Genomic DNA, 16,023 nt, shown 5'->3' on the forward strand with positions numbered 1-16,023 from the left:
ACCATTTCGTGCGACGTACGAGAGCGCCATTCGTCTATTATTATCCGTCACATAAAAATCAACGCCTAGGGAAGAAACTGATGAGTTGATATTAATGATATGTCCTTATGTAGGAGCTATATTTAGCAGTGAGCGATACCTGGACTGCGGTAAGATTCCAGCTTCATGTGAGAGCGAACGATGCAGTGTTGCTTTTTAATCGGATTTTGCAGCCCAAAAAAATTTTAGTCGTGAAAAATTTGCAGGTCGACAGAAGAAAAATGTCTTCGAAGGCAAGCGTTACGGCGTGGCCGATCAACGGAAATATCAAGTTGCGTTACCATACTATATATATCGGACTCTGGGCAATATCCGCAACTGCGGATATGGGTGATCCTTTACGGTCTTGTTGGTTAATGTTCCGCCCCCCAGAAACATTACTGTAACAGCAAGCCTCATTATCAAACAAATATTAATAGATAGTTTCAAGTGGATAAAACACTTTTTCCGCCGTCTTCTGTGAGTCTGCCTCGCACCTTGATAGTCATATATCCGGAGCCTAATCTGACCATGTCTTGTAGCTCAGGCTCTTCAGACACGATGCTTAGCATGGCACCCGGCGAAAAGAGCAGCGCCTCGCCTACTTTAAGGTTGACGATCCGGTGAAAGATAGAGAGCTTTGCCGGAATATCGAGGAGTGCCTGCTCATTCTTTGCCTGACTATCTTTCGTTACGTGTAGATTTAAGGCTGCCGCAGCCACGTGAGATTGTAATGCACGAACCCATGCAGGCGATGAGAATCGATGGACAATAGCGACAGAGCATAGATCGAGAAGGTCGCTGGAGATGGTTGGCTCCTGAGTTGAAACAAAGATGCGAGCACCGAGGTGACGTTGTAGTCGAACAGTAGAGAGAAGGGTGTCTGTAAAATTTCTGGGCTTCGACAGATTCTTTCATATACTACATAGCGAGTAAGTGAAACGAAGACACAATGAACTTATCATTCGCACCTTATGGGCCTCATCAAGGGCGACGATCCTACCAATATTGGTATCTTGTTCCATAAAGATTTCGAAACAAATGTTAAAAAGGCTGCAGGCGGTATCAGGGGAAACACAAGGACATGAGAGATCAACGATGGTCAACTGCGAGGCCTGAGGCACAGGTAAGCTCAAGTAGCCCAGAAGTGCATTTGGAATACAGTACCTTGGGTGCCCAGTTTGAACCTCCATCTTGGGATTTGGCCTTCGTTTTCTTGAATTTGTAACCCGTACTTGCCTGGTGGGGTGGCATGAAGCTCTCGAGAATATCCAACCTTTGCTTCAAGGGCTCCAATTGACCAGTCAGCAGTCCAGAACCAAGTATCCTGGTCTTGAAGTCTTGATAGTCGAACGGAAGTCCTGTGCTTTGTTGGAGCAGGCGCATTTCTCGTAATATCCGTTGAACAGTCTGCAAGTATAATGGGCCAGCGCCGCTATCCCGGGCAACTGACATGAGATCCAGCATTCGCTTGGTATTGAGATGGGACTGATCAATTTGCAAAGGCTGTACCTCGATGTTGAATCTTGAGTAGGTACCCTGTAGTATTGTAAGCAGTGTGAGCTTCTGTAATGCTTGCCCACCTTACCTTGATAGTACGAAGGTTAGTCGGAGCACAAAGCACTCTGACCTTCAGATCGGGATGAGACGATAGAAAGGCAGCTTCACAGGGCGAGCCACCACCGTCACAGATAAATGTATCGTAGTGAAATACGACAGCTGTCAAGGGACTCAACAGTCTGCCGGCTTTGGATGGGATCAAGCACCCTTCTAGTAAACAAGACAGCGTGTGACTCTTTCCAGTTCCCTGGGATCCGCAGATAAACACACTCGACGGTGATGAAACGTTGAAAAATAACCGGGGATCATTTTTCGTCACTTCATCGTTCATGGTAGAGTATGAAGGCGTATCGATTCTCTTCACGCCCCCTAGTAGTCCATATTGCGTAGGGCCGAGCGATGGTCGGTTGAGAACCGCACCAGTCAGTACGGGGGCAAGAAGTGCTTCGTCAGACTGGCCATCGGACCCATCAAGTTCCAACAAACTCAAATGGTACGCGAAGTCTTGGAAATCGTGTTGTTAGGTCTTTTCTTGGAATGTGTGGAGATGAAAAAATGAAGTCAGCCAGAAACATACCAGCACGGTCTTCTCTATGCAAGCACGATGACATTTTAGAGTTGCCCTGTGTCCTTACCCAAACCCTCCTGAGCATGACCCTAATACCTACCTCGTATATACACCACGAGTGATAGAAATTCAGGCTCACTGAGTCACAATGGCGGTGTGTCTGGAAGCAGGTTTGTACCTTGAGGCCTTCCTGGACTGATCGGGGACCTATCGGCAGGAGATGCTCCTCAAAGTACCCATTTCGGGATACTTTGCACGAGACGAATGAAAGTTTAGCATCATACTACACATAGGAGATAAGAACAGGCCAAGATCTATATCGAAACTACAAACATGCAGGCCACTAACGCGGGAGGCCGTTGACGTGGGAGGCCGCCAAGAAGTACCAACCAGTCCGATGACAAGATATAGTTTACCATGAGCTCAATCCCTCACTCGGGGTATTAGCTCCGCAGCATACCTCGCGGGGCGCAATGTTGAAAAAAATTGGCGTGGGGGGGGATCATCCCCATCATCCGACCAGGATATATCTAAAGGGACTGGAGGAGATTCTTGACTCAAAAGAAGCACAGACCTTTGAAATAGCACACATTGTAATTAAGAAAGAAGAAAGCCAGAAATAACAGGGCTTTAGGATGGTTCGAAGAGGCGCCGGTGGGGTGACCCGTACATTTGACAGGCTGCCTTGGATCCTCAGTCCACGTCGCACGTTATGATTGGATTAATAACCTTTGCATACCACATGATTTGGACACCAACGTGTCGTTCTTACCTTGGGTTATGTTTATTCTCTTCCATTACAAAAAGAAGCGAAGAATCAAGCATGCCAGTCTTCAGTCTCAATTGTGCTTTAATGTAACTTTTGGTGAACATGGACAACATTCGGCCCCGCAACTACCAACTTGAAATATTTGATTTCAGTATGAAGACAAATATAATAGCTGTGGTAAGATCTATGTCACAACACGTCAATACTGTCCAAGTTCAATGCTGAGATGATAAGATGCCCACGGGGAGTGGAAAAACTTACACGTATGTCCTTTATCATGATTTGTCCGATCGATCGGGACATGACCATTTTGTCAGAGCCAGTATGCGAATTATGGCCGAACATGAGCGCTGTCAGGTCCACCAGGTAAGAAAAATTCTGGAACAGAGATAGAACTAGGAATTAACTGTATGAGATGGTGTGGTTCTTGGCCCCGACAAGGGTCTTGTGTACCCAGCAGTTGGCTTAACTTTCAAAACATATGCCTGCAGTCAGTATGCGAGCGCTGACAGGGGAGGATGAAATTGACTGTTGGAGCAACCAAGCTATCTGTAAAAGGGCCCTCGAGGGCATGAAAGTGGTTATATCTACTCATGCTGTACTTGCGGATGCGCTCACTCACGGGTTCATACAATTGAACCAACTAGCCCTCATTGTTTTCGATGAAGGTACGAGCAGCTAAATGCCATATCAGCTAAAGATCTAACCGTGAGTCAGCTCATCATTGCATGAAGTCACTGATATAAGTGAAGCTTTAGGTCCGATAGTGGACTGTCGTGTGCGTATCATAAATATTGCGATTGTTAAGCTCGATAAATTTGAGGAATGAGAGTACCCACACTGCTTTCCCAGGTATGCTTTTAGACTCCATTACCAGACCTCTCTCTGTCAAACTCCTTTGAACATTTCCTATATGGCGCGGCTTTTGATTCTAAATAATTGTAGTCTACCTTAGTATCGAGAGGCAGACCACACGAATACTTAAGATGCGAGACCAGTGGTCACGCTATGACCATGAAGACGCAATTCAACTGCCCGTGCTTTTTCGCAAAGCTTGGCTATTCACGCGGGCATTGTCATACATCCAGCCGTACCTTTCTATGTTACTATACAAGAGACACACAGATTACGGAGAAAGATTCAGTGATGACACATTTCAGAGACGAGATTGTTTCGTTAAGATTCGAGTCAACCTGCTAATGTAGTCGAATTAAAATTGTACGAAGAACGGGAGGATCCACAGGCGTAAGATAATCCGTGGCAAAAGCCTTAAAGAACCTTTTGTAAAGTCGGTAGTCGTATAATAAAGAGCAATGATCTTGGCGAATGTATTAATCTCCCAAATAACAAACTAACGTAATTCCCGCCAACCCTGGCCACCCCATCCAAAGTCGCGTCTTTCTACCTACATACCAACTTCAATAACGAGGCCATACAAAATACCACGCGCTACTGTGACGGGCCAGAGCCCGGTGGTAAACCATGTGCCATGGCCTCTTCAGATATCGTCGTGGTACGGGATTCCGAGCGATTCCATCACTAGGTTGTAGAGGATTCCATGCATAGAGTGTCAGGGCGCGAGTCACATATGGTGACTTGGACTCTCTGCCTAGCCAACAGGTTCTCTGTCCTGCGATACAGACCCCTTAATATAAAGGATCGACACTCTTCAGGAACGCGACTACTCCTGTCCTTTCTATTTGACTGAGGTCTTACGAAGGAAAACCCTTGAAGGTGAAAACACTCGACGTTGAAGAGAGAAGGAAGAAGGAAGCTAAGCTAGACTACTGAGGTTGGTGGTCCCAGGTGGTGAGGGCGTAGCCCATGTGTGTGCCAGGCAGTATGGCAGGCCTCACCACAAACACTTTCTTCTTTCGTTCCTCGAGATTGTTGTAAACAGCATGGTGGCCTAGTGCAATTGAATCAATTCCGCTACAGCCCTTCACAGCTATAGGAAGGACTGGATATATACGGACACTTATTATCGTAATTAGTTGTATATTGTTACTTGTTTACTACCTTGAGTACTTTCACAGTTTACTTAAAATATAATCTATTCTACAGGTAGGGGTTTCACTCAGTGGTAACACTTCTGATCGACCTACTTGGCGCGTACCTCTGGCACATCCTGCACGATCTAGCTGAAGGTTTTGGACCTCTCCGGTCTCTCCTCCACACCGCTACTCGATCGGTTGACCAAAGTCCTCCAAGGAAAGAGGGACCTAGAGGGTCCCTACAAGAGATGAGAACTATAAGATAAATATATGGTAGGGGACCGATAGGGTTCCCTAAGAATTAGTCTTTATGCCAATCTGACTGCTGCGTACCATCTCTTCCTTGACGGTCAAGTCCAACTACCTTGTCAAAGTAGTTTTTTCAAAAAGTAGAATAGGTATGCTACACATACTCTCGGAAGCAGCGGCGGATTCTTCCGTTTGCGGCGATTATAACGCTTAATTGAATCAATGAGTTTTTGGACTCATAACCTATTTTCGCTTCGATCAATATTTACGTTAGAGGGAAAATCATATGGCTTACAGAGTATCATGATGAAACATTCAATCTTAGGGGATAACTAGAGGCCAGATGGTCCAGGCCTCTCTAATCTCGGTACGTTTTGCCACTATCAACGGTGTTACAGAGCTTGCTATAATGATATATATATCCTCTCAGAAGTAGGTATTTAAATTCGGTTCCCCTCCGTGGCATGACTACGACCACGGTATTCTTAACAATCTACCTACCAATATATTACAAACAACAAATCTATTGCATCATACTTCTGACGGCTAATATCACTCAATGTAGCAGAAAAAGATGTTTTGCGCGCTAGAGACTTCCTTACGAAAGGCCAAGGGACCTCTTCACGCAACCAACAGTTCTATTTCACACCTCAATCTACAGGCAACCTAGCGCTTTTTTACGCTGAAATGGTATATTACCGTGGCAGTCTAGCACAGGTGACCATCCCGAGGATTGCAAGGCAGTTATGCAACAGGATGGCAATCTAGTGATCTACAAAGATGACACGGCCGAGCCGATATAGAACAGCGGAACAAACCAGTCAGTTCCCGTGGACCCTTATCTCCGGGTCCAAGACAACGGCAACGTTGTTATTTACTTCCACGCATCTCTTTGGGAGACCCACACGGGAAGTGCACAGGCGCAAGTTTCCTCTTAGGCCTCAGACATTCAACTTACCGCTACGTTCACGCAAAATCATTCGCTCTAACCCTGACTGTGGGTTATGCTTCTTGTCATCATCTAGCGCGACATGGACGAGCACTAAGATTGCTATTCTTCAACTCCTTTTAAGACTTTACATTCCCTACAGAAAACATTCCTCTGGTCTGGCACAACACTGATCCTCAGGTCAATATGAGCATTCCAGCATTCAAGGCTGCTGCCAAGTGATTAGTATCAGTAGATCAGATTGAAGCTTCCTGTTAGTTTTATCTGAACTTTTCGACAACCTCTTCCCCTTTACCCTGTCATTCGTCTATTGCGTGCTTGTTTGGATCCAAGCTCTCCTACTGTCATTAGCATTTAGTGTTTCAATCTAAATCACTTCGAAGCCATCGCAGACCAGACACTACAGCTCGGTTTTGAAAACCCCATGTTAACGATCAGTGATCGTGGTTTACGAGAGATTAATATTGGTCATGCAACTTCATTTTCCTTAACATCCTGCTCTTCTCATGAATATATCATTACTGAAACTGATCTTAGCACCGCCTTTAGGGAAGGTCAGCCTCTCGCTATTTTATCCTAACCCGAATGTAGGGAAACCCGGACTGGTAGATATTTACTTCTCAATTCAAGCCTCGTTAATTATTATATGAATATACCTTTATATGCTATGCCAATGCCACATATTACTACAATCATGCTTATGGAGAGAGTTATGGCACTCCAAAGTGGAGCAAGGAGTAGCAATAGGCCAATCAAGTATAGAAAATTAAAGCGGGGTGTTGCAACTTAGGTCTAGTGGCATTTCGAGAGTAAGGGATACGCTAACCAAATATGGTCACGCCCTGGACCGTTCTCACTCTCACTGCTCAAACCCCGCCCATATCCTCCAGCAAGTACCTCTCACATTCATTCATCTTCCTCATTCAATTAAGCGTCGCCCAACAGAAGCACACCAAAAACTGAAACGATGCCCTTGAAGATCGATACAACTACCCTCCTCTATATCGTGTTGGTTGTGGTGAGATATTGAAAATCCAGCCTGGTTATGACCTCCGTTGAAAAAATTTGCCACTAGGGCGGGGCCATCTCCTTGATCCTTGGAGCGTGAGTTGTCGCGTTCTTCATCACGTCTCTAGCCAGCGTGTACTGTATTGAAAGAGAATAATGAGTAACAGACCTCTCGCGGCACAGGCTATCTTGGGCTCGCACCGCCTCTCTGCTTCTTCCTTTACCGACATGGGTTCCAGCCACCGCGACACTCATATCCCCGATCACAGTACTCACACTGATAGCCATGCGATTGGTTTTCCAGCAAACAGACCATGAGACTCCTCGCAATTGTTGGCGGAGCACAAAATCCGGTATACTCAATCAAATCCAGACCATCATATCGACCATCGTGGCCACAGTAGCGCTGGCGTACACCTTCCCCGACAGTATTCTCTCATGTAACCTAGATCAAAAATGGCAGACGTTCTTCTAGTCGAAGAATTCGCACGCTATCCGCTCAATCCAAGATGAGTTCCGATGCTGTGGTCTTCGAAGTCTTCACGATAGAGCATGGCCTTTCAAGGATCGGAACCATGGGGACAATGCATGTGAATTGCAGCTAGGATATCAGAGGAGTTGCTTCGCTCCTTAGAGAGAACACCAGCAGAGTACTTCCTGGATGGTTTTTGCAGCGGCTGTTTTTGTTTTCGCGGCCAAGGTAGGTTTACCATCACCGAGGCTTATGGAGAAGTGGCTAATATTCGGCAACTCTACATAGATCGCTCTCATTCGGCTTTCCGGCCGTCGAACGAGTTGGATGAGTAGGCAATGTGCCAGTAGAAGGCCTGATTACCAGCAGATTTCACACCCGGTAGTGCAGGACGAAGGGGACATCCAAAACGGTGCCCACGGGCAGGCGCAGAGGACATTCTAACCCCAGTCGAACACCGAGTATAGAAACGACTGGGAGGTAGATTAAGTTCGAGCGTGTGCGCAGTCTCTTGTGATAATTCTCGCTTTCTTCATCGTTCAGGGCATCGGCGTGCGCAGCGCGCGTCACCAGTTGATGATGAAGTGGCAAAGTATGAGAGGCTGTATACTGGGCATTATGATGTCTTCGTGAGCCTCTTTGAGCTCGAAAATGAATGAGGCCGCCAGAACCAGCATGCAATAGCTAAAAAAAACCTTAACGTGAGCTCTTCCTCATTTAAGATGGAGACCTCTTGCTACGACGAAACCTAGATATTGCTAGGGGAGAAAGGTGTTCAATGTTCATTTATTGTGCACAAGCAAACTACGTAAGAATTGCCCCTGTTAGGGGGTCTGTATCGCAGGACAGAGAACCTGTTAGCTAGGCTGAGAGTCCAAGTCTATAGGGTCTGATTTCAAAGACTGAATCTTGGAGTCCGGGTAGACTCCACTAGCTTCCACAATATATACATGGGGTTCCCGTGTACCGAGTCCCTACAACCCCACATAATGTCTTGAGGGTTGTTACCCTAAGGCGGCGCGGGGTCGATTCGATCGTGAATCGTCTCGAGTCACCATATGTGACTCGCGCCGTGATAGGCCCCGTAGACGATTACTTCCGTTTGAGGCCTTGGCGGCCACGTGTCTAACTGGGTATAAATTACTCCCTTCACAGAAAAGCAATTTCCTATAAAAGATTTTTTCTTTAAAAAAGCCAAAGATAGTCGAGGGAATCGCTCGTCACTTCAAAGTTCTTGCTATGGTATATCATACCAAAATAGTATCGACTTCGCAGAGCAGATGCGACCGAGTACAAGGGGCCCTTATTCGCCAACCATTTGCCGCTAACTTATGTAGCATTACGAATTTGATGCGCTTGTGCTATAGGCTGTTTCAAGGTTGCTAACTACATAATAAAGTCTTCCTAATTAGAAGATTTTTTTCGTATTTCTAGCCATTTTGTACCCTCCGCTACTCTTGGCGCCCGCAACGAACCTATTGGGAAACTGTGCGTAAACACTTGTGGAGGAAGACGGTCTATAGCGAGCATGCGGTGATAGCGTGGGAGAATCTTCCCGGTGCAAGAGCGCCTATATATTAGCGCTACCACCTTGAAATGTTTGAGCCGTCGGCCCTAAGCGCTCCTGTAAATATAATCACAACATTGAGACCTTTTGTCTCGTAAAGTTTATTTTTAGTATAGTGCTTCGCATATAAGCACCGCTCCGCCCGCATTTCTCTAACTAAACTATCAAAGACCAAGTTTACTCTCGACATCGAGGCATAATGAGGTTTGAATCCACAGATGAATCCACAAACGGAACTGACGAATTGACCCTAATACTCGGTGAGTTAGTGTACTGAATTTAATTGTTTACTTCTGACGAGAGACCCTGTGAGATAGACTCTGTCAAGGAAACAGAATATAATCCCTTCCTTGCGTAAGATCCAATGCGAGATCATCGAATATTCAAGGCCTCTGCGAAAAGGCAGTCAAAAACGGTTATGAATCATGCATATGGATATGTTTCAGCCGAGGATCCCGCTTCCTTGCTAAGGATATACCTATTAAAGAAGACGAAGATAGAATCGAAATCCATAGGCTGAGAAAATGTCGCGGATGGTGGAAGCGTATTTCTCTGCGCCCCGCCGTCAAAATCTAGGAGGTCAAGGTTTGTCAACTTTTCTGAATGGTCAATGTTACGAATCTGACAAAAATCGTAGATTCATGCTATACGAAAACAAAGCAACAAAGAAATCGAAGTTGTGGTGCTTCCCATCAATTATTCCTTAGAGATGGCAGATATACAGAGAGAGATAGAAAAGCTCTCTCCTGACACAACGAACTGTGACGCTGGATTCAATGAAAATGGTACGTTTCAGCATTGTTCGAACGGGGGCCTCTGTCCAAATATCATGATGGATGAAAACGGAGGGGAGCCGGTATTCTACTGTGCTTTAGAGCGGCGTCAACAACTCCGAAAATACTTCAGGAACCTCCAATATAGACAGCCCATGCTCGACTTCTATTGGAATTCCGAAGGGAGAAGCGACTGCCAACAATTTCTGAAAGAGTCCGGCTTAGTAACACAGTATCCGTTAGTATTGATTGCTAGTTTCCGTGATGTATTGGAAGGCTGACAACCTGTTAGATACTTGAGAACGTGCCATTACCTTGACGCTGCCGTTTCTTATGGGGACACTTTTCCCGGAGAAAGTATTCCTACTTTATTGTTGGTTGACGGATGGGACTTTTCTCGTCTACTCACTATTATTGGATTTGCTATAGTCATTTCCATAGTCGTCATAGCAATTGGGTCTGCAGCTGGACAGAGTATCAGTACTGGGCTAACGGCAGGCAGTTATGCATTTGGGGCGGTGTCCGTTTTAATCGCCACCCTTACTCTCTTTAGCGCTGTAGTCTGAATCCATTATCAATACCGGAAATTCGTTTAACCAAATCATATTCCTTTGTTTATGCCTCTGCTTTATCTATATGCGCGGGTGTGGCTGTTAAGAATGCCTTTTATGACTAGCTTATCTGGATCCTGGGCCCACAATGGAGTCCCAAGAACCGGCGTGCTTACGTCAAGTATGTTTGGTAAGACTATACTGTAAAGTCGCTTCTCTCCTGTGTGTTAAACCACAGGTTGAGAAGCGCTGTTTCACAATTACAGCAGTTGAGAATCAATGTATAGCGTGCTGTAACATCAAATACTGGATCTCAGTATTAGAATCCCCGTATCTTCATCACTCGACAGTCTACGCGTCATTGCCACACTGAACTAGCTCTTTGTCTTGTTTAGTATATATTATTTGTCCACGTAAAACTTGTGCCGGGACCCAGCTTCAATCAGTATGTCCAGGTTTCTATCTTAAATATTTTCCTCGTGCGAGATCCAATGCCAATGGACGCGACATCAACCATGTCTGAACTCAAGGACGTGATGCGAGACTTACTTCTACGAGGCCGGTTCTCTGACATGAAGATTCTTTGCCAAGGAATTACTTTCAAGGTTCACCAAGCTATTGTGTGTACTCAGTCAAGCTATTTCTGTAGCGCGATGTGTGATGGCTTCAAGGTATATTTTGACAGGAAACGGCAGATATTTTCGGTCGCTTACTTACTTTTTAGGAATCGATTGAGAAAGCTGTCAATATCGAAGACGACACCCCAGAGACCATAGAGCGTGTTCTATCTTTTCTCTATCTCAGGGAGTATAGTGAGGATGGACACATAGTTCAATATCAACAACCCATATCTGCGCTTCCCATTTGTGACCATGAGTCTGGTTCATCTCTTTCGGAAAACAAGCCAGAAATCTCAGAGCCAGCCAACCAAGCTGCTTTCAACAACATTGAAGTATTCATCGCTGCTGATAAGTACGCAATCCTTCCATTGAAATCTCTGGCTACCCTGAAGTTTTCACGATGGGCGAACACAAATTGCAGCTCTCCAATGTTTCACGAAGTCGTGCAAAAGGTCATGACGTCAGTACCACCACATGTAACTCTTCGGGAAGTGATTGCAGACGTCATATCGAGGCGTGTCTTCGACCTTATCAAAGACCCGGAGATAGTACACAACTTGGATTCTTTTGGATGTCTTGGGTCCCTCGTTATTGCGAGATTAGTCAGCAACGAGATGGTGAAACGGCCTAACGAATATGACGTTCTGCGAGCGTTGGTTCAGAAGATCAACTCTTCTCGGCGCTGTCGGCATTGTGCGAAAGATTTTAACGTAAGATTAATAAGTGGGGAGTATCTAGATGAGAATTTCCGCTGCGCTTCTTGCAATACCCGAAATTGAAGCGTCCTATTTTATTTTCTGGTTTCGTCACAATTGTTGTGGTCCCTACCACTCTACTCTAAAGTAGAGAAAGGAGTAACAGAGGACCAATCATATATCAATAGCTCCTACGCCGTATTCGATATCCATAGTAACACGCGGACGATCTCTTTGAAGATGGAATCTGCCAGTCTCATCACTGCATTCTCTCTTTCAGCTTTATACGTATTGATCGTCGTTTCGAAATATTGGCCCGTAATTCGCTCCTCATTTTGCGCTTGGCCGGGATATTTGTATGCAAGGATTTCATGCTGGCCTCTATGGTCGATTTGCTTTGATTTGACAAATGGACTCGGTGAAAAGCGGCCAACTTGAACATGCGTCGCATATAATGCATCTGAAGTCATTTTCAAACATAGATTTTCTACGTACTTGGAATAACATTGTGTTGCTAAAAATCCCTCTCGGTTATGACCAGGAAATCATCTACGTACCCTTCTTGAAATCTCCTGTGTTTTTTGACTCTTCTCGCGCTATGGGAGAACCTATTTGAGCAATTTGAGTATAGTCAAATTTCCGGCAGCTGCGGTATCTCAGAAATGTTGAAGCCGGAGTAGATTCCCTAAGGACCAAATTCGGTGATTTGATGGGACAATTTTCTCTGGCCCATCTTTCGTAATCTGGAGTATCATGCGAACTGTATCGGCTTCCGAGTTATCTTCGTCTGGCTTTTGCTGTCATCCTCGTCGACAACAATGGAACTGGCTCTAGTTAATCCATTTGAGACAGTTAGAACCACATCGGACATGGCGTTAGGTGCAAACTGAGAAAACCATTGGTTGTTTAGCTTCGTGAACACAGTACTCAAGCAGAAAATGGCCATTGCATATTTTAAAGTCAATCTTCTCAACTCAGATACCGCAAAATGTTTGATATTCCAAGCACAAAGCTGCTGTTCTGCTAGATGGGGCTGATCAGTTATGGGGTAAAGGTGAACGTGAACGTTATATATGGTGGTGGCCCCATAAACGTACTACAACGGCCGGAGAGCACATTGTTCCACTGCGATATGAGGTCGAAGTGATAGACGGTTGGATTAAGCTTACTAAGTCCTCTGTTGCTTGAGCAAGCCGATAATTTCGAAACCTTTTTCGCGTCCAACGCATAATGTGATAGAGATGTCCTCGTGTTCTCCTTCTGGTAGCAGTGTATTGCAGCAATCAGTTATTGGCTTATCCAGGCCTCTTTCCATCTTCCACTGATTACTAGCCTGAATGGCCTTAGAAACAACAGGTCCCAAGAACGGTATGTGGTCGACGGGTGCTTTCGAAAACACGTATTGGATCCCTGCTTTCCTGTTAGCAAGGCTTTGTTTATGAACACGCATCACTTACGCCTGCCTGACTGATTCTCATTATCTGCTCGTTCGCTTGAGGATCGGTCACCTAAGGATCCTTCTGTACTCCGTGTTTGTTTCTTAGATAGATGTTGGGATTCCCTGTCTCTGTAGGGCTGCTTTATGGCTAGTCGTTTGATGAGCGTGGCTCCTCATAGGGACAAGAGAACTTACCTTCGCGAAATATATTATATTCTCGGTTTTCTTGCAGAATGCCTTCTTCTTGTTGGAGTTTGTCCAACGTGTCCGCTACTACGAGCGGCCACTCATATGGGGTTTCCTCTTCAAGAAACTCTGTCACAAGCTTGACAACCTTGAAAGCCATTTTATCGCTAGTCCAGCGACTCGGTTCAAAGGTGATTGACCACGTAACAATAGTGTCCGGATTAAGGCCTCGAATAGCTTCAATTTTTCTCACTATAGCTTCCTTTTTCAACCTGTTTCTGGAAGAATCAAGTGTCGAGAATTTTGTCTCGCCAAAGATTGTAAGGATATTTCTTCGAAAGATTGTCGCTTTGAAAGTTCCATTCTTGCAGAGTGCTCGTCTGGAAATACGTCACAACCGCTCACTATGGTCAAATCTCTCCTCAGTAGCAATCTCACTCCTTATCCCTCTCTCACATCATACAGCTGCCCCTATCGTAGCTGTATATCATCCATATCGTATATGATTACCAGCTCCTAGGCCCTCCTATAACGAGTAACCTACTTTCTCAAAGAAATTCCTTTCACTACGTGGGAAGGTGCTCCTGGCTACTACATTGCGCTTCATTCATTGCCCTGTAGTCCCAAGAATACTAAGTGCACCGCTCACTAAGTGCAAGCTTCCTGTTATAAGAACATGTGTCTCTTTTGTCCCATATGCCAATTTAAAGGCCTGACCAATCGTACGAGCCAGCTTCAGAGCATCCTCGATAGTCTGTCTACAATATACCTTGGTACTGGGTTCGTGTTCCTTCCAGCAACGCACGTATTCGTCCAACTTGTCCAATTTGGATCGCGCTCTCAGATTCCTGTCTACGATAATATTAACAACCTGCCAGGTTCTCCTTATGATATTGGGATACATACCGATTCTTACGTGCCCGTTAGCTCGCTCATTGTAGGTAGTCAAGATTAAATATTGTACTTCGAGTTTCTCCGCGTAGAGAGATTTAAGGATAGTACGCAAGAGAGTAGCGCCATCACGATCTGAAAAATGGCTGAATATGACTATCCTCGTCGTTGAGGTATCGACACTATAGGAATAAGCACAATATCACAGAATGTGTTCATAGGTCACCAGTTCTTACCTTTGTGATGTACTCGTTTCAGCAAACCATGACACTGCGGTGGACAATCCTGATTCATTGTGCGCACCGTCAAGAAACCATTTGTGATTGCCATCTTCGGTTATCTGCTGGTAACGCCCTGGCCAGTCAAACATCCGTAAGCCCCTATTGATATGCTCACTAAAGCTGAGCAATTTCGCAGGCTTCCGAAGCGATATCCATTCCTTAGCCACTTCTATGGCAAGTGAGCAGTTTTCTCTTTGAGAACGTATCACTTGTAGCGATGAATCTGGCTCAACAAATGACAAAGTCACATTTTCGAGCTCACGCGCACGCTGCTCGAGAGCCTTGGTGACCTCTGCCTCCTGGGGCGCCGAGAAAGCTCGGCAACCAGACTTAAAGATGCCTGCCTTATGCCGAGCGATATCTTGAAGGTCGGGCCCAAGTAATCTGACATGGTCCTTCGCAATTCGAGTCACTGCTGTTACTGCTGGGGACCGAATGACATTTGTCGCGTCATAAGTGCCGCCCATGTGTGGCTCGTAGACTGCAACATCGACCCCTTCTTGTAGAAAGACATGGAAAGAAAGCAAGGTCAAAAGCTGAAGGTATCGAGGAAAGTCCATGTTGGCACTAGCTTGAAGCGGCAGTTTATCCCATATCTCGAAAAGATACGTAGTGAAGGTCTCTTCCTTTATCGGTCGGCCATTGATCCTGATTCTCTCGCGTATAGTGAGGAGATGTGGCGAAGTATAGAGCCCAACTTTGCAACCGCAGCTTTGAAGTATGGACGAGATATATGCACAGGTGCTTCCTTTTCCATTTGTTCCGGCTACGTGGATAACGTTCAGTCTTCCCAAGTCGGCTTGCTAGTAGAGCGTTAGTATTTTCACTCTGTCGTGACATCAAGCCTCGTCATACAGAATAACCGAGCAATTCCAACAATTTCAACATATCATCCGAACCCCTCATTTGGTTTAGGTCTGGCTGCGCAACGCTCCGTCTCGAATTAAGACGCTCAATAGCATCCTATAGAAGTCAGAAGTGGACCTCTCTAGGAATGTGATAGTAACTCACTTCATATTGCCGGGCCATCATAGCAAATATTCCTAATGGGAGGGATATTTTCACGATGTTTGTGGGATACGTTATTACTGAACTAGCGGGGACTGCTGGCTACGGCGGCAATCCAGGTCACCGCTCGGGAGTCGGGGATACCGCCATCTGGCAGAATCACGTATCATACGACACATATCCAAATTCGCCTGTACTGTTACACTGTAGCTATCTAGTATCTACATCAGCGTTTCCAGTACAAGTTTACAAGGTTCATATCGGTGGGTCTAGTATTACGGATGTATGGACGGCCGCAACTACGTAACAGCTACCGCACTTAGTGGCCTACTCATCACCTCTAGTACCGGTTTACTAGTGTGAAGGTATATATAAGTCTAAGGCAACACTAGTCCTTTACTTTCACTGATGTATCGCTGAAGCTGG

General features: G+C 45.5%; 4 protein-coding genes across 4 annotated transcripts; 1 reads left to right on the forward strand and 3 right to left on the reverse strand.

Moving 5' to 3' along the window:
* Nucleotides 1-464: 464 nt before the first annotated feature.
* N7539_008670 (uncharacterized protein) lies at nucleotides 465-2,062 on the reverse strand (the record flags this gene model as incomplete). The annotated part of the gene is made up of 4 exons (XM_056938265.1): nucleotides 465-929; nucleotides 990-1,124; nucleotides 1,186-1,557; nucleotides 1,607-2,062. 4 exons carry the CDS (start codon nucleotides 2,060-2,062, stop codon nucleotides 465-467), a joined length of 1,428 nt encoding a protein of 475 aa, XP_056786647.1.
* An 8,931-nt stretch (nucleotides 2,063-10,993) lies between these two features.
* On the forward strand, nucleotides 10,994-11,877 carry N7539_008671 (BTB/POZ domain-containing protein; the record flags this gene model as incomplete). Its single annotated transcript, XM_056938266.1, has 2 exons — nucleotides 10,994-11,149; nucleotides 11,203-11,877. The coding sequence occupies 2 exons, from the start codon at nucleotides 10,994-10,996 to the stop codon at nucleotides 11,875-11,877; spliced, it is 831 nt and encodes a 276-aa protein (XP_056786648.1).
* A 1,424-nt stretch (nucleotides 11,878-13,301) lies between these two features.
* On the reverse strand, nucleotides 13,302-13,577 carry N7539_008672 (uncharacterized protein; the record flags this gene model as incomplete). The annotated part of the gene is made up of 2 exons (XM_056938267.1): nucleotides 13,302-13,360; nucleotides 13,427-13,577. The coding sequence occupies 2 exons, from the start codon at nucleotides 13,575-13,577 to the stop codon at nucleotides 13,302-13,304; spliced, it is 210 nt and encodes a 69-aa protein (XP_056786649.1).
* A 963-nt stretch (nucleotides 13,578-14,540) lies between these two features.
* N7539_008673 (bifunctional folylpolyglutamate synthase/dihydrofolate synthase) lies at nucleotides 14,541-15,621 on the reverse strand (the record flags this gene model as incomplete). The annotated part of the gene is made up of 3 exons (XM_056938268.1): nucleotides 14,541-15,392; nucleotides 15,445-15,552; nucleotides 15,601-15,621. The coding sequence occupies 3 exons, from the start codon at nucleotides 15,619-15,621 to the stop codon at nucleotides 14,541-14,543; spliced, it is 981 nt and encodes a 326-aa protein (XP_056786650.1).
* Nucleotides 15,622-16,023: the final 402 nt, after the last annotated feature.

Source organism: Penicillium diatomitis, assembly GCF_028827545.1.
Source record: "Penicillium diatomitis strain IBT 30728 chromosome Unknown utg000013l_segment0_segment0, whole genome shotgun sequence".
Lineage (NCBI taxonomy): Eukaryota > Fungi > Ascomycota > Eurotiomycetes > Eurotiales > Aspergillaceae > Penicillium > Penicillium diatomitis.